The sequence below is a fragment of the Cryptomeria japonica genome, chromosome 7, assembly GCF_030272615.1.
Source record: "Cryptomeria japonica chromosome 7, Sugi_1.0, whole genome shotgun sequence".
In the NCBI taxonomy this organism is placed as follows: domain Eukaryota; kingdom Viridiplantae; phylum Streptophyta; class Pinopsida; order Cupressales; family Cupressaceae; genus Cryptomeria; species Cryptomeria japonica.
Window position 1 is genome coordinate 263,336,018 of NC_081411.1, and position 22,771 is coordinate 263,358,788.

Genomic DNA, 22,771 nt, shown 5'->3' on the forward strand with positions numbered 1-22,771 from the left:
TCTAAATAAATTTATATTTTTATAGTAAATATATTATATATTTTTTATATTTACCTATAGAATTTTTTTTGTTAACCATAGGGTATCCCCATGTCCGTAAACGACGATCCAAGGCAAACAAAGGCGAGACTAGTTCATTTAGGGCCCAAAGCGAGCAGAGGAGAGACTAGTCCACCTGAACATGCACGCAATAGCATGCAAGTTTGAGCCTAGGAATCGAACCCGAGATCAATGAGAGCAAACCCACGACCCAAATCAACTATGGTACCATATAAGCTATCTATAATATATATTTTTTATTATTCCCCAATATAAATATATATATATATATAAAACAATGCCACGCCATCAAATTCCAAACGTAATGAAACCTCTTATCTCCACCTCCTAGAATAACCAGGATGCTGATCTTTATCTCCACGTGATAAGATGACAAGTGTTGACAAAATGACATCATTACCACAATTCTAATTCCGTCACTAGGATGGAGTGTCCTTATCCTTTTAGTTGTCATTATGCCTACCTTATGCTTACTTTATTATGTATGCTTCAAACTTTCAACTTACATCTTTTTAAAGTTTAATAATCTGACCCCGCATACTGATCCACCACCTTCTAAATGTACTTCATCAAATTCTATGAAATTGTAGAAGAGTTTCCAATAAAAAATCTCAAAAAGAATATATTCAAATCACCTTTTTCTAGAGAGGCGAAGCATCCCGTCCAAATCAAAGCATCCTCATGAAAATGGAAACATATGTACTGAAGTTGGAAACACCAATATACAGCCAATTATTCCATTAACAAACAACATAATACATCATGTTGTAAGCTTTATGTACATAAATGGGTTTCATGTCCCTCGCACGGATATATTCGAGTTTTTCCTCATAGAGATTCTCCGCAGCTTACGAAACAAGCTCTTCGCTATTGTCGGTTAAGGGATTAATTAGCTCCCAATCTTCTGCACTTGAATCAAAGCTTTCGAGTGGCAGCGGCGTAGGGATCGAACAACTGCTGCGGTATATTTGTTGCTGAGAACAACCAGTTTTCCGAGGTGATTACATTCGATATTTGCAATTTTGACAACCCATCTTTTGATTTTGTGGAATTCAAATGTAAAAGCAATGTTTTTTTTCACGGATTTGAATAGTTGCTTTATACGGTTTGTGGTGTTTTCTAAAGCTGCAGAAAACACTGTTTTGAGGTGTAGACATTTTACAAATTGGATTATATGAATTAAGGTTTATTTGAGGGTTTTGTCTCGATTGTTGTGAAACAGTACAAACTTTTCCCTGAGGGGAGTTGACCTCGCTATTTTCTTTTAATTGTTGAATATGAAACATTTTCTTTGTTTGTCTAGATCTAAGTTGGGCAATTTTGGGTGTTTAGTGTTTTTTGAATATGTTTTTAGATTTTTAGGGTTTATTATGTTATTCTGACTCAAAACCCTAGTTGCTAGGATTTCGCTTTGGGACTTGGCTTCCCAATTTGGGCTCTGATTAGCTATTTTATTTTTGGTATAACTAAATTAAAGGAAATTGGTGAGCTCAATCAAACTCTCCACTCAATTTACCGAGATCACGCCAAAAAAAGCCAGCCATGCTGTAAATCCTGTTTATTTATTTGGGGTGGTCAAAGCAGGTGTGTTATGTTAATATGAGTGATAAAAGGAGGGAAAGAAAGTTTTGCTGCTTTAATCTTTTCTCTCCTTTATTTTGTCCTGCTTCATATTGAGTGGCAAGTTTCCCAATGTCAAGTCAACTAGACTTGCTAGGGATGGACTCATAACAATGGATTAGGACATATTGTTGGATGTTTTTTTTTTTTTATCTCAAATACACACCTTCAAGCTTAGCATTGAGACTTTCTCGGATCAGATTCACCAGTCACATTTTGGGCTCGTCTTGGCATAAGTGATCAAATTAAAGAGCCTAAACTTAAAGGTTAAAGTTTTAGCTGTATTTTTTCTGTTTTGGCTGGTAACCTTTGTTTAAGACTTTCAGTGTCGTGAACGTTTGTGTTTTGTCTTTCATTCCAGTTGATCGAACTTTATCATAAAATTTCTAAATATAGTTTTCATGTTTAAATGATTAATACATGATACTCTTAGAAGTGCTTTAAATAAAAAATCGATTCTTATTTATTTTAAATCAAAATAGTATCAATAACATACAGAAGTAATCAAATATACCATTATAAATAACGAAATAAGAACTTTGAGGCTGCATGGATCTTCATGGTGTATGCCATTTTGGAGTGTTAAATAACCAATGTTTGAGTTTAAGGCTTTGTCTTTTCCTTTAAAAGTCTTTTTTTAATTGTTTTCCTAGGTATATGACTAGTGGGGGCTGTTCCCAAAATCTTTGCTGCATGGGAATGGATGAGAACATAAGCAATAGTTTTAAATGCAAATGTAAAACAAGTGCAAAGGAAAAGATTCTTGTTTTAAACCAGTACAAACTCTAGATATATCTTACAGAAGAGATAAAAACAACACGATAACATCAAAATCAACTCAAAATGTTACCCATGACTCCATTGTGATTTGATTTGCTCCTTGACTAGGTTATATGCGGATACTGTTTTGCTTGAAGACTACAAATTTGACAACATGTACTTAGCTCAAGTGATGATTATGATGAAAGGAAGAAAAGGATACCTGAATTTATAGTATTTTGGAAGAAGGAACAGACAGTCAAGATCTAATGGTGAGATCAATGGCGGAGGATGGTTGAGAGGATTTCCCTAGGATCAAGGAAGGGATAAAGGGTGGATGTGGAGGTTGTTAGATTGTGAATGGCTAGGATGAACTTAGTGAATTGAGTAAGTGGTATGATCATGAGGGAAATAAGGGATGTGTATCTTGAAGGGCTATATTCTTGGGTTTGGTGAAGAGAATAAAGGAACCATAAAGACAAGTGCTTCTAGGTATCCTTTATTTTTGGAATGTGTTGAGGGAATATAGGCATAAATAAATAATAATATTATTTAATTATTTTAGCCATGTGTGAGATGGAAAATAGGTGGAAAAGATTATTATTTATTTATTGTGAGGATATGAAAAAATGATTAATCAAATAATGGGATTAATTAATCAAGTGTGGAAAACCTTAGTTGTGGGGGACTTGTCCTAGGTGATGGAATTGACTAGGTGATGGATTTGATTGATTACGACAAGGCAGTCTAGGGAATATTTAGGTGTTTTCATGCCCCTGCCATAGAGAGCACAGCCTTCACAAAATAGATCACAACTTTAGTAGCAATTAAATCTAGGTGATAAAATAAAATAATAATAGCATTAATAAGAGAGGCCAAACAAGAACAAAAGGAATGGAAAAAAAGACAATTATTTATTTTAAAGGGGTAGACTATGATTAAAGAGTATATAATTACCAGTGATTACTTAGAAGGCATTCTAGGGCAGTGATTCGTTATGAAGGGATGTATCCCTTGCAAAGGCTAGAGTGAAGAGGTGTGACTCCCATTTTTATGATATAAAAAGTCAATCAAATCATCTGGAGAGACATCAATTTAAAGCAGAAATTCAGAATTACAATCCGCAACAAAAGAATCCAAGAGATATGGAAAATAATTTATTATTCTCAAAAAAGGCTGAAATGAAGGATGGTGGCTCAATTTTTGTGAAATGTGGTGGCTCTTTCACCAATAAAATATGAAGGAGAGATCATTCCAAGGATTCAATGATCACTCTATCAAGTCAGAATTCATTCAGTCATTACTCATGAACCCATCAAAGGAAATCATTCAATCATCCATCAATCATCAATTTGGAATAAAGGAACCAAGCAAGCAAACAATCAATCAATCATACAAACATCCATCATTCAAACTTCAACTATTCAAGCATCAAACATTCTAGCATCAAATCATTAAGACAACAATAATTCAAGCATCAATGTTTTGAAGTATCATTTAGAAGAAATGACAATAAAGAGAAATCAAGCAGTCAGCAATAATCTAGCAAATGGCATCAAGATATTGGTTTTGAATACTAGTTAGTACCTGCAAACCATACAGGATTTGGGTCCATGGGGTGGGCTAAGGTTTGGAGGGACGGGGTCTTTTAACTCAGTAGATTTGCAAGGTATTTATGAAGAATTCATGACTTGATCAATTGAGTATTGTGCTATAATTTATTGATCTGAGTATTATTGATCTTCGACAAGACAGTCTGAAGGAGAATTATTGCAGAAAATCAAGATAAGTTTTATCATCTGAATTATTCATAGAATTATAAGCTGAATATTATAATAAAATTTCTTCATTTTTGATAAAAGTCTATTTATAAATATATTGCAATTCTCATCTTAAGTTGGAATTGGTGTTTTAGGGCAAAGGTAAGGAATATGCTAGAAAGGGACATTGTGGTGTCTCAGGGAACATTCTGCCCGTGATTCCACATCCCCAAAACTTCCCTGGACCCCGGGATATGTATGGAAATCTCTGGGGATGTGTTCTAGGGGTACATTGAGTTTTACAGGTTAAAATATGTTACATTAACATCTGATATTGTATGACTAAATTTTTAACCATAAACATACAATCTAGTTGCATTGATATGACTATTAGATAGTATCTCGTGCCTGATTATTTCTCATAACTTCCTTAAGGTTTGATTCAAAAGGCTAGCATGGATTTATTAGCAAGGGAAACAGAACAGTACTAAATTCCCATACGAATGTGTACTTCAACAGAAGACAATTAACTGCTTGGACTTGGATTCAACTAGTCATTATTTATACTCATTGTCCCAGTGAATCTACTCACTGGAGGAATTAAATATGATGCTTTCTGCCATCATAAAATTGGTACAAATGCTTATGACCATAGTTATTGTTATTTTTAATTGAGTGAGAGCCACTTTTTGTTGGATCTGAGTACAAGGCAAGTCAGCTGAATTTGGGGATTGCAAAAGACTCTGTAAGTGTCTGCAAGACTTCCAAGTTGGCTGAGTCTGGGTATTACAGAAGACAGAATCCCTGCGAGAATGACATGTTGGTGAAGTCGAGATGGCAAAATTTGCTCTGCCAGCTCAGCTTGCAATTCTGTAAATCTTGCACATATAGAATATTGTTATTTCCATACCTTGTTTCTTGGTAGAAAGATATTGTGGCTATTTTATGGAGTTTATTTTGACCTTTTCACTCTATTTATATTAGAGATATAGATTTCTAAATGATTCTGCAGTTGCTTGCGATTTTATCATGGTTTTCTTTTTCTTTTTTCCTTTTTTCCCAATTGATGATGTCAATGGGATTAGGGATTTTAATCTTTTGGACTGGGATTTAACTGCTCATGAATTTATATTTACCCATGCTTTAAGTGGCATCTCAAGTGTCTTGTATTTTCTGGCTTGGTAAAGCTTGAGTGAAATTGTGAATTGCCTATGTGTGAGGTAGTCTTAGGTCATATTCTTGAAAATTGAATTCGTATGTTAGTATGTATCTCAGCAAACATTGCTCACACTTGAATATTCACATGGCTTATATCAGGTACAGCACAAACATAGGTTTTTTGACACATCTGCCAGGCATTCGCTGCTTTACTGTACCACAAAAGATTTGATTCTAGTTCTGTCTGATGAGTGGTCTACATTACAGATTTTGGTTTTGATTGGTAAATGAGGGTCAAAGGATATCTCATGTGATTGTGTGGAACATATTTTAAGGCTCATACCTATTGTACAATGTCCATGCATTTGAACTGAACTTATCATTCTTCAATTCCACTTTAAACATGCTTAGCATTCCCAATAAGTATAACACATCATCATCATCATGGTAATGCTCATCTTTACTACTCGATCAAGCTTGCTGGACATTCTCCATTACCATTATAGCACAACCTCTTAGATAATTGGAACCTTAAGATGATGGTCAATTTAATTAGTAAGGATGTCCATTAGTAGATTAACCAGTATCTAGACTTGATGCAAGCATGATTTACGTGTGAATTCAAATTGCATCAAATCTTACATGTTAGCCCAAGAAAGTGGCATATTCCTTGTGTATGTGATGTGATTGTAAAAGGAGAGTCCAAGAGAATTAAACATGATCTTTTTCTACACCTACATTTATCTTGCAAGACAAACTTAAATAGTCCTACCCCTTTGACTTTTGAATGTATTATCTTTGCCAGGAATTCATATCGAAATTCAGCAAAATGACGGATGCAAAGCCAGGGATGAGGAAACCTGTTTTCATTAAAGTTGATCAGCTGCAGCCCGGTACTTCTGGCCACACATTGACTGTGAAGGTCGTTAGTTCAAAAACGGTCATGCAAAAGGGACGGCCAAGTGGCCCTCAGGTTCGCCCGATGCGTATTGCAGAGTGTGTGGTTGGAGATGAAACTGGTACAATCATTTTCACAGCCAGGAATGAACAAGGTATGCATTATCAATAATTTTGTTATTTGAAACATTGTCTTGTGCTGGGCCTGTTCTTGTAACATGCTCTTCTGAGATTGATTTTCTGCATTTGCTTGATATGCTCATTCTTAAGCTTTTAGAATTGTTCTTTTTACCAATTTATTTTGATAGACTTGGTATGATATTTGCAATCTAATGTCTCCCATGCATGAGCACATAATGAAAAGAAGGATTTTGTAAGAACCAGGTGTGCTTTGATCTTGTATTGTAAATGAATTGAGCAAGGAGAAACTTAATTATCTCTGAGAATGAAAGGTTAAGTGATACTTATTAACACTTAGTTCCCCTTTCATTATAGTTTTATGATTTTGAATATCATTTAAAAGAGGGTGTTAATTCTTCTTACAGTTGTAGATAATATTAAGGATGGAAGAGAGAATCTTTTGGCGACAACATTGAGACTAATTATACACCAGTTAATCAATTGTGGTTCAGCATATTGGAAAGTTGTCACCGTTTTCTCCTGAATAACATTGAGATGAGACTCTTATGAGCAAATATCCTATGCCCTATTTTTAATGAAACTATCTTTATCATATATTGAAGCAGAAAGCTTACAATAATGTTATAGAGGAAAAGTGTTAGTGACTTCCCTTTTATTGAGTCAACTAATGTATTGAAAAGGGCAACGCAAGTTTCACTGAATCCATTTAATTTGCTGCATGAAATTCTTTTGTTGTTATATGCTAAGGGTTCTCAATCTCATCATTCTACTGACATTCTTATGCAAAGTTTTGACTTCTCATGTTTCTTCAATTTAGATTATATAAGATAGAGTTATCTTGTAATTAAAGATTACTAAAGTCAATTACGTATACCGTTATGAATGGGATTGTCACATTTACTCTCTAAAGTAATCAACATATTGTTGTATTTTTTAAATTTGCAGTGGACATGATGAAGCCCGATACAACTGTGATTCTCCGGAATGCAAAAATTGATATGTACAAGGGCTCAATGAGGTTGGCAGTTGACAAGTGGGGAAGGGTTGAAGTGACTGATGCAGCTAACTTCAATGTCAAAGAGGATAATAATTTGTCACTAATTGAGTATGAATTGGTCAGTGTACCTGTTGAATGACACAGTTGCAGACTATTTCAAACAACTACGGAAGTGGTTTATGCTTGCTGAAAGATTCTGGAGTTTTAATGCATCGTGATTTACTTTTATGGTTCAAAATATGATCTGCTGTTCCATTTGCCTGGAAAGTTATGGCTTCCAAGCAAGGAAGCCTCTTTTTACAAGTCTGATTACATGAAATGCTATGTTGGTGGGATTCAGTGATTTCTTGATCACAGTTAATTTACTGTACAGAGTATTATGAACTTAGGCCAAGGTTTTCTGTAATTTTGTAGAGGCATCCGTCTAGTGTAATTTTGTGCTTACTCGGTTGTGATAGTGAACTGCTTAATCTTGCCCCTGGCACAGGCTAATATCCAGTTAACTAGTTCAGTTAATGTTATGGAAGGACAAGAGGGATTGGATCTCTAATATTTTTCTTATATACAACATATAACGTTTTGTATGTATAATTGCTTTTATGATGCCCGGATGCCCAGTCTGCACTGTCTTCAAGTTCTATGATATGGTGGCTTTTTGGATTTAATGAGTTTTTTAAATATTAAATACGTGGCTCGTTGTAATGTCTTGAGTTCTGTATATATTTTAACAATGTTACAATGTTGGACTGGGTGCAGATCCTGGTCCACCTCTGACCTAGGTTTAGTCACGGTTCTGCCCTTGTATGATTGAATGTATCTGGGCTGAATCCACAGGCATGGGGCAGAAGATGGCAAATGCAGGAAGAATCCAACAACAAAATGTAAAAAGTCAAATTTTCTTAAGAAAAATAGCAGAGGGAGTGACCTTAAGAAACCTGTAAAATGCACTTCTATGTCCCTAGCAACACACAAAATAAAAGCTCCAAGTGGAAGTGGCACTGCTGTTGCTTGTGATTCTAATGAACCAGATGATGATATTGATGTTCTTGATCAAGAGCAATATGATGTTTCATATTCATTTTCCATGCAAAGTTAAACTAATTTGAAACATTCCAATTTATCTTTGACAATTGAAATGGAATTATCAATGTTACAGTCATGTTTCTGGATTCAATCTCATACTTATTCAAAATGTTATTTTTACATATATTCTAATATTATATATATTGTATGTTTGGACCTACTAAACTTGTGGAAAAAGTAGCCAAATTGCCAAGCCCAAAGCCCAAAGCCTAAATGCAAAGTTACAACCTAGTTTTGTTTTTTGTTTTTCAGATTGTGTTATGCTTTTTTGTTTTAATTTTAAAATTATATATGAATGATCATGGATTAGTGGTGCAACTGCCTTGTTGGACATACATAAACTGGCTTTAGATGGTTTTCCATCCATATTTTCAATTACCAAATTCTTAATTCTGGCTGAAATAAGTGGGTTGAATTTATTAATTTATATCCATTTTTTTTTCATTAGTACTCTTTGTATTCTAATAATGAATAATGTAGTGTGATCCAAAATGATGATGCAAAAAAATTCCAACGCAATCCAATTCTTGTTTTCAGCAACAAAAAAAAATGAACTTTAATGTTGAACTATTTGTACTCTGTTATATGGCACTGAATATTTGAATATTGTTCCAGGTTTATTTAAATTATTTACAAGATGATCTGTTTTGATTCTCCTTCTATTCTTTTTTATGTCGTTGAAGGTTTGTTTCTTCTTAAACAGGCTATGAAGAATGTTTTCAGCATAAAGTTTGTAATATTGGCATATCTTGTTTGTCTTGTTATATGTTACATAACCATCAGAAAATGGTGCTTGGTAGCTGTTAAAGTGTCTCTAATTGATTCCTGCAATTTTAAGCGCCATAAATTCTTTATATTTACTTAGGAGAGAAAAAAAATTGTTGATTCAGCTCGTCTAAGAAACCTGTTGCAAAGTATAACGGGAGTTGCAAACCTTATTTCAATATTCATGTGTGCTCATGGCTTTCAGAATCATGTAATATTCCCTGCTCATAAATGACTGTGAAGGCAAGGAATATCGTCAAACAAATTGCTGACAACCTGCATGTTATGCGGTTTCTGGACTGCAGGGTAGCTTGCGTGTTATGCAGTTCAGGACTCCAGGAACTTTGTCAAACAATTCATTCACAATCTTAGAAATTTCTAGACTTGTTAGAAGTCATTGACCATACATATGCACCTATGAATGACTAGCAAATTGCTGCTTAATAATGGAACAATTCCCTAGGATGATTACTCCACAAATTTATGATGACATCATACCAAATTTGGATGCAAACCATGAACCTACAGCTTACTGTAATTATATCAAACAATTGGCATGAAACCTCAGACAACATACAATTAAGGTGCAAACTTATTCCTCCTTTATTGCAATAGACAATAATCAAACAAGTTCTTACAATGTACTCATTAATGAGGAAGCACTAAGTATTCATTACATCAGAAAATCTGAGGACGTGGCAACCATGAACATTACAAATTATCTGAAAAAAAAGAGTTATAGAATGGTGCCAAAGAAACCTGTTATATACACGCCTTGCCTTGTGACTGAAGTAGCAATCAACATCCAAGCTTGGGTTCCCTCACATATGCTCAATCTAAGTATTCCTCAAAATCGCCCCTGCTGCAGATGTAAAGGTTTGAGAATAAATAATTTGCAATGCTAAACTCTTCTCTACTGCACAAACAAGAATCGCTCTCCCTTCCCAAGTAGATTGCCAATGTCAAATGCCAAACCTGATGTCAAGATGGGAGTCAGAGCAAAAATGTGGAACATGGCTGACTGTTATGGTTTGTTCTCAGAACTGATGTCAACTAAAACCTTCTGTTTGCACATTTCAAAATACCTCTAGCTGAATCGCCTTATACTTCCAAGGCTATCGCTGACCTCCATTGATTATTATGTGTCTTAAATCAAGGAATATTAGCAGAATCGTGGGTTAATGATCATGAAGTCGATCTGTCACAGATCTGCAATTATTATCAGCTACCTCCTAATTTCCGCCCTCAGTCCAACTTCACACAAATCGCCTTTCTCCTCCAATGCAAAGTGTTGATCTCCAATGAATGTTATGCAGCTCCAGCAAGGAAATAATAGCAGATCGTGGTTTATGTGGATGGCACCCAATTTTGAATCAGACCTACACTGTCATCAATTGTCTCCAATTTTCACCCCAAGCTGATCTCCAACCAATCGCCCTTCTTGTCCAATGATAATCGATGCATGATGTTCTGATGATTCCATGAATGCTAATCACTGAATGTGTATCAATCTCAATAAGTGATGTATGGAAGACTGAGAATCTTCCACTCTCATTTGCAAATTTGGCTTCGAAGAAGACTTTGCAAATTTGGTGCTGATGTAGACTCTGTCACGAATCTACTCCCAATAGGAAGAACTAGGGTTTCGTCCGGCCCTTCTATCAATTTGCTGAAAGTTTGCTTCCCCAAAGATTCAACTAATGCAACGCATTAGATAGTTCATCAAATCCAAATCCATTCTTCCATGATCATACAATGAGGCTCAACCTCTATTTATCTTTTTTCTCCATACGTCTCATAAACTTCTAGAGGATTCTAGAAATAATATTATTTCATTTTAGTGACTTTATAATTAATTATTTTATTTTAAGTCACTAATTAATTAATTAATTAAATAAAAAGTCACTCCTTTTAATTTTTAATTTATTTCATGACTTTATAAGAAATTAATTAATTAATTTCTCCTTATTTCTCTACTTAGCCAAAAGGCTAAAATTTCATAGGAGGCTAGAAAAAATGGCCCTCCTGAAATTGCTTGTCCCCTAGCAATCTCCATTGCTCAACAAATACATCTTGAAGAAACACGCCACTTGGATCCCAAATGAAAAACCGTGCAATGTCCCTGTCAACATGAAAGAGCTCATGTAACACCAACTGTATCTGCTGAGTCAATTCAATCACCTCATCACGTGCCACAAAAGTATAAGCCTCAACCCTGACAATACCCGGATCTCAAACCAATCCATCAATCCTACCATATGTGATGAAGATGAAATGACTCCTCAAAACACCATGAATCTTCCATCCTGGAAGGCTAACCAGTAAGGAAATGTGGAAATGATCTCCCAAATGCCAAAGAAACATCACAAACGACCACCCAGCATGAATGATGTCATAGATGTCGACATACCAATGTAAACCAAATAAATCCACCTCATACTTATTGCCCATCGAATTGGTATGTCCCCACACACTTTCGTGTCACTGAATAGTTGATGTAGAACATGCCAAATCTGAAAATGCATTGGAAAACAAAACATGACAGCCACTAACCCATGCAGAATCAAGGAAAATTGAGTCACCAAACAACAAGTGGATAGTTGTCATATCATAAGGAATAGGTGCCCACGTCAAATCTGAAATGTAGGTGCCTTCCCTAACACCCTAAATTAATTCATGTGTAGCTAATCTCATAAGGTCACTATACTCATCTGTGATTGCATATTCTTCAATTTCTTGATCATCATATAAACCCAATGAAGTAATATGTGACTCCTCTAAAGCTGATTTGTAATCACACTTACCTTGCACATGCTCCATCTTTATCTCTTCTTCGCTTGGAAGAAAGAATGATTGAAGATATGCCTCTCTTTGTTGTGTTATCTGACCTATATGATTGCAATGCTCTTTGACCTTTTGTAGGTGTTGCCTTGTTTGGGCAGCTAGCAATTTCGCTTGCCTAGCTTTTCTTAACCACTCGTCACACATGCCTTGAATGTTATGATGCACCAAATCGGACCACTTACTAGTTGCTTCATCAACCCATGTCTCATGATTAGCTTCCCAAACTTGAACGCCATGTTCTGATTTTTCTTTATGTGTCAGAATTGTGTCATTAATGGATTCAACTAACACACTAGAAGATGCATTGTAATTACCAAAATAATTCTTACTATCAATCTCATCCTCAAACAAATTTTCAACAGCATCCCTATGAGTTAGTTTAATTACCTCATGCTTACTTACTGTCATGAAATCAGATTGTGGATGGTCAACATCTCCAACTTTTGTCATGTGTCAACCCACACCTGGGTGTCCTCAATGGATTGCTCATGTGCTAATAACAGACTGATGATTGCATTCAGAAAATCAGAGTCATGTTCCCTTTCATCCCTCCTTATCCCATCATATAATTCATTTCTAACACCCAAATCTTGAGTGTCAACACTAGGGAACTCCTTACCTCCATCTTTCACACATAGAATGACAGTTACCTCATGATAGTACGCATAATTTTGACTGCTGCTACAAAAATCAGAACTGTTAGAGCTTGTATCCTCTGCACATTCCTCATCTTTGACACTTCCAACTTGCGTGCCAATGTTGGTAGATCCTTCCACAACATTTTTGTCATTTACTAACACATCTACATCATGATTAAGTGAATCAACATGTATAAGTCTCCCTAATCTCATTATCTACACATTGGTGATTAGGCTCCCAAAACCCTTTGCAAGTAAACCATAGACCTCGTCTTCACATTTCATTCTTGCTCATTATGGGTGTTCCTGTAACCTGATCATTGAGTTTAGATGTAGAACCATCCTCATAAATTGATTTAGTAGTTCTATCATACCTGCTCACCTTGTTCCCATGACTAAATTGTGTCCCTTTAGAAGAAATTTCCTCCTTATACACCCTCCTCATATACTTTACTAACCCAATCTCTTTAGGCCTGGAGGTGACAAACAAGTTCAGATAATCATGAAGAGAGTAGTGCTTTAAAAGCATCTAGCATTGTTTGATAGCCTTCAAGGAGCTCTGTTCAAATTTTTCCCTCATCTTGATGGCATCATGTTCAACATCTTCTCTAGATTTCCCTACAATACTGTAATAACCCATGACTCAACCTTATGTGTGCTGGTCACTCAAATGATGCAATGCGAGCTCTCTGAATAATTAATTCAAACCCCAACAAGATGGCAAGAAATCGCACTGATACCACTGCAATATCCCCCGCTCATAAATGACTATAAAGGCAAGTAATATCGTCAAACAAATTGCTAACAACCTGTTGATCTAAGACTCGGTCTGCATAACCTGTGTGTTATGTGGTTTCTGGACTGTAGGGTGGCTTGTGTGTTATGTAGTTCATGACTCTAGGAACTTTGTTAAACAATTCATTCACAAAGTCTCAGAAATTTCTAGACTTGTTAGAAGTCATTGACAATACATATGCACCTATGAATGACTAGCAAATTGCTACTTAGTGATGGAACAATTTCCTAAGATGATTATTCCACAAATTTATAGTGACATCATACCAAATTTGGATGCAAACCATGAACCTACAGCTGACTGTAATTATATCAAACAGTTGGCAGGAAACCTCAGACAACATACAATTAAGGTGCAAACTTATTCCTCCTTTATTGCAATAGACAATAATCAAACAAGTTCTTACAATGTCCTCATTAATGACGAAGCACTAAGTATTCATTACATCAGAAAATCTGAGGACGTGGCAACCATGAACATTATAAATTATCTGAAAAAAAAAAGAGTTATAGAATGGTGCCAAAGAAACCTGTTATATACACGCCTTGCCTTGTGACTGAAGTAGCAATCAACATCGAAGCTTGGGTTCTCTCACATATGCTCAATCTCATTATTCCTCAAAATCGCTCCTGTTGCAGACTTAAATGTTTGAGAATAAATAATTTGCAATGCTAAACTCTTCTCCACTGCACCAAAAAGAATTGCTCTCCCTTCCCAAGTAGATTGTCAATGTCAAATGCCAAACCCGGTGTCAAGATGGGAGTCAAAGAGCAAAAACATGGAATATGGTTGACTGTTATGGTTTGTTCTCATAACCGATGTCAACTAAAACCTTCTTTTTGCACCTTCAAAATACCTCTAGCTGAATCGCCTTATCCTTCCAAGGCTATCGCTGACCTCCATTGATTATTATGTGTCTTAAATCAAGGAATATTAGCATAATCGTGGGTTAATGATCATGAAGTCGATCTACAATTATTATCAGCTACCTCCTAATTTCTGCCCTCAGTCCAACTTCACACAAATCGCCTTCTCCTCCAATGAAAGTGCTGATCTCCAATGAACGTTATGTAGCTCCAGCAAGGAAATAATAGCAGATTGTGGTTTATGCGGATGGCACCCAATTTTGAATTAGACCTGCAATGTCATCATTTGTCTCCAATTTTCGCCCCAAGCTGATCTCCAACCAATCATCCTTCTTGTCCAATGATAATCGATGCATGATGTTCTTATAACTCCATGAATGCTAATCACCATGAATGTGTATCAATCTCAATAAGTGATGCATGGAAGACTAAGTATCTTCCACTCTCATCTGCAAATATGTCTTCGAAGAAGACTTCACAAATTTGGTGTTAATGTAGACTCTGTCAAGAATTTACTCCCAATAGTAAGAACTAGGGTTTCGTCAAGCCATTGTATCAATCTACTAAAGGTTTGCGTCCTCAGATATTCAATTAATGCAACGCATTAGATAGTTCATCAAATCCAAATCCATTCTTCCATGATCATACAATGAGGCTCAACCTCTATTTATTTTTTTCTCCATATGTCTCATAAACTTCTAGAGGATTCTATAAATAATATTATTTCATTTTAGTGACTTTATAATTAATTATTTTATTTTGAGTCACTAATTAATTAAATATAAAGTCACTCCTTTTAATTTTTAATTTATTTCATGATTTTATAAGAAATTAATTAATTAATTTTTCCTTATTTATCCACTTAGCCAAAAAGCCAAAAAGGCTAAAACTTCATAGGAGGCTAGAAAAAATGGGGACATTACAAATCATAAAATGTGAATAGTGTAGTAAATGGTATGTCTAACTTTCTTTGGTTGGGTATGTGGGTTAATTCTTTTCTATTTCAAGAGCGATGCGTAAGAAGTTGATCAAAATAAGCAATAACCAAAAGTTTGTTAATATATGGGTGAATAGATACATTATTTTTATTAATATTATTTTTGCTGTAATGCCCATCTAGATGTTGAAATTCATGTCCGTAATTAAACTTCATTTTTCCCTTTGTGCAAGGAATGAATATGCGCCTTCCTATACATCTCATCATCTGTCATTAGTTTTTCAATAATGACATGCAATCTAGCAAAATTTAGTTCTGATATGGAAAGATATATTATATTGTATTACACAGACGGTTGGTTACTCCTAAAAGTGTGGGCATAGTAAAACCCGCTCTATTGAGTGTCTATATGGTAACAAACTAAGCTTGCTTTCGATTTAAAGCTATAAAAAGGTCGCATGATATCAGTATTTGTTAAACTATATCACTGGTGGTGTTGTTTAGTTGATTGGATGCGTAATAGGTTGTAATTGGTAGTCTCCATTGACTAACATGATTAGAGAAAAGAGCATTGGGAATGACACATTTGGCAAATGTTGGGCTGACTAGCAAAGTTTAGAGCAAGAGTTCCATACAGCTGCTTGGCAAACTTTTTGGAGACACTAAATTTTTTTTTTTGTGGGGGTGGGGAGGGAGGGAGCTAGTGGGAGCTAGTGGTCTCGTGATATTTTTCAATAATTTACAAAACAACCTTAAAATTTCTTTTACTCGACACAATTTGGAGTTAAAAACTAAAAAGAAATTAAAAAGCAGTTAGACAAAATATGCAGCCATGTGGCATATTTGAGGTCAAGCACTTGCTGCATAAGTTTCAAATCGTAAGCTATAGCTGCAGCCATGTGGCAAATTTGAGGTCAAGCAGTTGCTGCAAAAGTTCAGCCCCTCTATCAAATGCTTAAGTTTCAAATCCTAAGCTATAGCTGCTACATTTTAGGAGATGATTCCAAATTATACGTTCTGCTAATTAAAAAATTTCATAGGGCCATTTAATGTGCAAATAACTAATTTTTTTTGAGAATATGCAATTAGTTTTTCATTTGAACCAAATGAGTCACATGGTGAAAATACATATAACAAAATGAGTTGCTTGTTTAATTAGTCGTTGCAACATGAAAATATCTTTGACTGTAATCACTGTTGAGGATGGTTTAGCTGATTTAAGTCATAATTAATGGTAAGTTGGCTTCTATTATTTAACATCTAGGAAGGTTAGTCCTTAGATTCGACTTGAAATATTGAGGAAGTCAATTGCATTTGTTATCCAATATTGAGCCAGGGTTGACCTCTCCTGCTGTAAGCAACCGAAAAACAAAATCTGTTGGTAACTTTTCCAAAGTTTGAAGATCCAATTAGATTGTCCAACATCAATCTCAAAATAAGTGGTCCAATGGATTCTCCAAATATAACAAATACCTGGCAAAGCTTTCAATGGATGTTTCTTTTGAAATAGCTTCATGTTCAGATCCTCAATTTAGAATTCTCTTAATAGGAAAATAAAGATTAAAGCTTCTTACACAGCCTCAGGAATGGATCTTAGCAACACAACCTCATGGCTGACTTGAATATCATCTATCATCTTTGAGGAAAGAAATGGAAGCACAAGATTTGATATCCGAACTATAGAAGCCTTTTGCCAACATGAAAAAATTCGCTGATGCAACTGGAATTATCCCAAGGCCAGTATGATTGGTGCAACTGCTGCAAGAGACTCAAGATAAATTACCATAAGTTGAAACAGAATCTTCTTCCCATTGTACTGTATTTGTAATCATCACAGGATTCGATTTCACAACTATAGAAGCCTTTTGTCAATTGCCAACATGAAAGCAATAATTCTCTGACAGAACTGAAATTCTCCCAATGCCAGTATGATTGGTGCAACTACTGCAAGAGACTTAAAATACATTACTATAAGAAATGGAAGCACAAGATTCGATATCAGAACTATAGAATCTTTTTGTCAAAATGAAAGCAATAATTCTCTGATGGAACTGGAATTCTCCCAGGGCCAGTATGATTGGTGCAACTGCTGCAAGAGACTTAAAATACATTACTATAAGTTGAGACAAAATCTTCTTCGCATTGTACTGTATTTGTAATCATCATTAGATGGAAACCGTGGTCAATGATGATACATTGTCTGATCACTTCTCTATCATGCTATTCATCTCCTCTTCAACAGTTGAATCTAAAACAGAGCAGTAACTATGGATCATCTATGTACAAATTTTTTTAAAATACTTAATTTGTAAAGCAACAAGTAAAGTAATGGAAGAAATCTAAATTTGACAATGTCTTCTCACATCTTTGTGCCATCAAGCAGTAACTCGAAAAAGGATTCAAAGGATTGGAAATTCAAACAACCATTAGAGACCAGGGTCTCATCCACTCCTCAAGGTAGAGATAACAAAATTAGATCCATCAGCTAGCCTCAATCTAGCGTGAAGAGAGCATTTATTAGGGTCAAAGATCAAAAGTAAAAGTGGATAAAGAGAGGGGAACCAAAATAAAAAATTCCATGCTTTTATGCACAACCAATAGCATCTAAATTTTGGGTTCTTCCCATAGTGTGTTGGTTAAGTGATGGTGGTGTTGTTGTGACCACCAAGGTTCAAACCCCCGGCCGTTGCAGGCTTGTGTCTTCGCTGATCCAATGTGCTTGCGGGTTTGAGCCTTAACATTGTTATATGGGGATGAGATCCTCCATTTGTGACCTCACTGGTACATAGCTCTAGGTCAAAAGCATTTCACATGGAGCCGCAGGGCGTGTCATGCCAACGTCACCAGTCACGTTAAAAAGTTTATCGAGCAGAAAAAAAAAATAGTATCTAAATTTTATCATAAAGCTTAAAACTCAGGGTGGGCAGTGTATTCATAACAAAACAAGAATCAAAGATCCTGTACCACTTATTATATAATGACCAAACAGCCCGGCAAGATTTTGATAAGTGCAAACAACTGAAAATATCCAAACAAACATTTGGGTCTAGATAGCTTCACAACCCCTTTTTATGAGAACTTCTGGTATGCAATCAAACATGACTATAAAGCCATGGAAGAATCTAGTGGAATCAACTGTTATTCAAGGAGCTCAAACTTGCCCATCTGGTTCTGGTAGCTTAATTCAATAAAGTTAATGATTTAGAGGGATTTTCAACCAGCTGCTCTACTCAACATGTAACACAAAAAGCTCAACCTTGCCCATCTGGTTCCGGTAGCTTAATTCAATAAAGCTAATGATTTAGAGGGATTTCAACCAACTGCTCTACTCAACATGCAACACAAAATCATTTCCAAGGTGTAATGTCCCTTAGGGAAAATAACTGGAAATACACTAGTTATGGGTCCTAGTAGGGTTGAAAGTACGTACCTTAATTTCTACTTGTCCAAACCTGCAAAACCAGGTTAGGAGATGCTATGAATTATTTAAGTGATTAACATACAAGTAAGTAAATTCAGAATTAACTATAACTAAAATTAAGGTAGCAGTGTCAAAGACTAAATTATAGATTAGGAATAATGGGAAAATATACTAATGTAGGGTGTCTTATCAACAGTTTCCCATACTCAGTACTACCATGTAGGGTGCCCCCATAGCAGTTCTCCCTTCCCAGTGATCTTGTAGGGTGCCCCCATAGCAGTTCTCCCTTCCTAGTGATCTTGTAGGGTGCCCTATAGTAGTTCTCCCTACCCATTTATCAGGTAGGGTGCCCTCTAGCAGTTCTCCCCACTTAATGATCTCGTAGGGTGCCCTATAGCAGTTCTCCCTACCCATTTATCAGGTAGGGTGCCCTATAGCAGTTCTCCCCACTTAATGATCTTGTAGGGTGCCCTATAGCAATTCTCCCTACCCATTTATCAGGTAGGGTGCCCTCCAACAGTTTTCCCTACTTCTCAGGGATGATTTTAATTCACATTTTCATTAATAATTATTTTATTATCAACATTCAAGTCTTATTGTCATTCTGATTATTTCACCAGTTAACTCCCAACATGTAATTTGATTTAGTTATACCAATTACCATAGAATACTAGATTATTCAAATATTTGGTTTGCTGAATATTTCCAGTTTATTGTCTATATTAACTAATCACAGAGTTGTTGCTCATTAATTATTCTCTGTATTAATATATTTGCTGCTAGCTGATTCAGTCATATAATTTATTATTTGTATTTGAATGTGCATTAGGCTACATTATACAATTACCCATTATTATCCAGAGTGTGTTGTTGATTAGACTATTGAAGTTTTCCCAAAATTTAATATTTTCAGTATGTAGATGTTATTAGTGAATTGATCATATAGTCATATATATTTTCTTGAGTGAACCGATTATTATTTTTCAGAATTAACGTAATTACTGCAGATTTTATTTATCTTGGCATTCCCAACATCGTGGGGTTCATATAAATATTATTAGAAATAATACAATGTTTATCATATACGTAATATGAAATATCACAATTTAGATGAATCGTAAAGCACAGAGAGGATTCATACCTGAGATGGATGTAGTTACCTTAGGCGTGGTGTATTCTTATTTTTTAAATCTTCCCTTTATATCTCTCAATTTGAGGGAGAGATCACACCTCTTCATCATGTATGCCCTTTGGCAAGAGACATACCCTTTCACCATTAACACCCTTTGAAAGAGTGCAACTCTTCATTATTTCTACCCTTTGAAAGGGACACAACCTTTCATAATCAGATATGCACTTATTAGTTAAATTAGATTTGCACTTCTCATTTCCAAATTATACCCCCCTCTCAAATGAGGTTCTCTTCTCCCTTTTATATCTCATTGTTGAGGGAGTCACAACTTTTCCTTTCATGCCTTTTGACTTTTCATTAACTTAATTAATCTTATTTAATTATATTATTTTATATTTTAATTTAATTTTTAATGTTTTAATTTCATTATTATCATTTATTATTAAATTCTATTTCAAAGTGGGGACATCACAGTCCACCCCTCCCAAATTTGCTTGTCCTCAAGCAATGTCGATTTTAACTTTCTCAAACTAAGTCATCTACCAATATGAATAAAAAATACGGAGCATACACATGAAAAACACGAAGCATACACATGAATACATGTATTGTCAGATTTCTTCTTATTGACTAGAATGATTCAATGATTCATCTTTACCCTGCAGGATGGCAAGATCATAGCTCTGATACCATTTGTAATGTCCCTTAGGGAAAATAACTGGAAATACCCTAGTTATGGGTCCTAGTAGGGTTGAAAGTACGTACCTTAATTTCTGCTTGTCCAAACCTGCAAAACCAGGTTAGGAGATGCTATGAATTATTTAAGTGATTAACATATAAGTAAGTAAATTCAGAATTAACTATAACTAAAATTAAGGTAGTAGTGTCAAAGACTAAATTATAGATTAAGAATAATGGGAAAATATACTAATGTAGGGTGTCTTATCAATAGTTTCCCATACTCAGTACTACCATGGAGGGTGCCCCCATAGTAGTTCTCCCTTCCCAGTGATCCTGTAGGGTGCCCTATAGCAGTTCTCCCTACCCATTTATCAGGTAGGGTGCCCTCCAGCAGTTCTCCCCACTTAATGATCTCGTAGGGTGCCCTATAGCAATTCTCCCTACCCATTTATCAGGTAGGGTGCCCTATAGCAGTTCTCCCCACTTAATGATCTTGTAGGGTGCCCTATAGCAGTTCTCCCTACCCATTTATTAGGTAGGGTGCCCTCCAGCAGTTCTCCCTACTTCTCAGGGATGATTTTAATTCACATTTTCATTAATAATCATTTTATTATCAACATTCAAGCCTTATTGTCATTCTGATTATTTCACCAGTTAACTCCCAACATGTAATTTGATTTAGTTATACCAATTACTATAGAATACTAGATTATTCAAATATTTGGTTTGCTGAATATTTCCAGTTTATTGTTTGTATTAACTAATCACAGAGTTGCTGCTCATTTTTTTGCAGAAGTTAATACTATTAATAGATTAATCCTATATAGCAGTGAATTACAGTGAACCGGTTAATTATTCTCTGTATTAATATATTTGCTGCTAGCTGATTCAGTCATATAATTTATTATTTGTATTTGAATGTGCATTAGGCTACATTATACAATGTGTTGTTGATTAGACTACTGAAGTTTTCCCAGAATTTAATATTTTCAGTATGCAGATGTTATTAGTGAATTGATCATATAGTCATATATATTTTCTTGAGTGAACTGATTATTATTTTCCAGAATTAACGTAATTACTGCAGATTTTATTTATGTTGGCATTCCCAACATCGTGGGGTTCATATAAATATTATTAGAAATAATTAAATGTTTATCATATACGTAATATGAAATATCACAATTTAGATGAATCGTAAATGCAGGTGCATAGAGAGGATTCGTACCTGAGATGGATGTAGTTACCTTAGGCGTGGTGTATTCTTATTTTTTCAATCTTCCCTTTATATCTCTCAATTTGAGGGAGAGATCACACCTCTTCATCATGTATGCCCTTTGGCAAGAGACATACCCTTTCACCATTAGCACCCTTTGAAAGAGTGCAATTCTTCATTATTTCTACCCTTTGAAAGGGACACAACCTTTCATAATCAGACATGCACTTATTAGTTAAATCAGATCTGCACTTCTCATTTCCAAATTATACCCCCCTCTCAAGTGAGGTTCTCTTCTCCCTTTTATATCTCATTGTTGAAGGAGTCACAACTTTTCCTTTCATGCCTTTTGACTTTTCATTAACTTAATTAATCTTATTTAATTATATTATTTTATATTTTAATTTAATTTTTAATGTTTTAATTTTATTATTATCATTTATTATTAAATTCTATTTCAAAGTGGGGACATCAAACAAGGTTAGTGCCACAAGACTCCATAATTCCAAATGCCTCCATAGGATCAACTCTCTTTCTATGTTTGCTAAATGTCTTCATGTCTTTGAAAATATTCGAACAGTTCAAAATTTTATACAATCTTTGTTTAATGATCAAGGCAGGCACTCAAAAGACTTTAATGTATGTAGCTGGAGTCTACTACAAAAACTCTCAGCAAATTGGGTTCAATGGGTTGCCTCCTTTATACAAATGACAACCTTCTATATCTCAATCAAAGATCACTTCATACAACAGATTCATAAATCCAGTATTAGACAAGGGGAATCTTTAAGCCCTTATTGAATTATTTATATAATAAGTCAGCATTTTTGTCAGTTAATAAGCTCCATAAAGGCTTCCAACCAAATGTATGGCATCCTCAACATTAAAGGAGGGTAAAGATATGGTAGCTTCTTCTCTGTTCTACCGTTGTGAGTGATGGCTGAAATTAAACATATGAAAAAAGCTCATCATCTTTTATCATGTAGCATCAAGACAAGAA

General features: G+C 35.1%; 1 protein-coding gene across 1 annotated transcript; it reads left to right on the forward strand.

Moving 5' to 3' along the window:
- The first annotated feature begins 801 nt into the window (after nt 1-801).
- On the forward strand, nt 802-7,995 carry LOC131030011 (uncharacterized protein At4g28440). The gene is made up of 3 exons (XM_057960690.2): nt 802-1,057; nt 6,163-6,409; nt 7,341-7,995. Exons 2-3 carry the CDS (start codon nt 6,187-6,189, stop codon nt 7,529-7,531), a joined length of 414 nt encoding a protein of 137 aa, XP_057816673.1. The 5' UTR covers nt 802-1,057; nt 6,163-6,186; the 3' UTR covers nt 7,532-7,995.
- The last annotated feature ends 14,776 nt before the right edge of the window (nt 7,996-22,771 follow it).

What these genes read in the sequence shown, in the direction of transcription:
- LOC131030011 (XM_057960690.2), top strand. Translation starts at nt 6,187, where the DNA reads ATGACGGATGCAAAGCCAGGGATGAGGAAACCTGTTTTCATTAAAGTT. An exon ending in CACAGCCAGGAATGAACAAG is followed by an intron (nt 6,410 to 7,340) that starts GTATGCATTATC and finishes TTAAATTTGCAG; the next exon opens with TGGACATGATGAAGCCCGAT.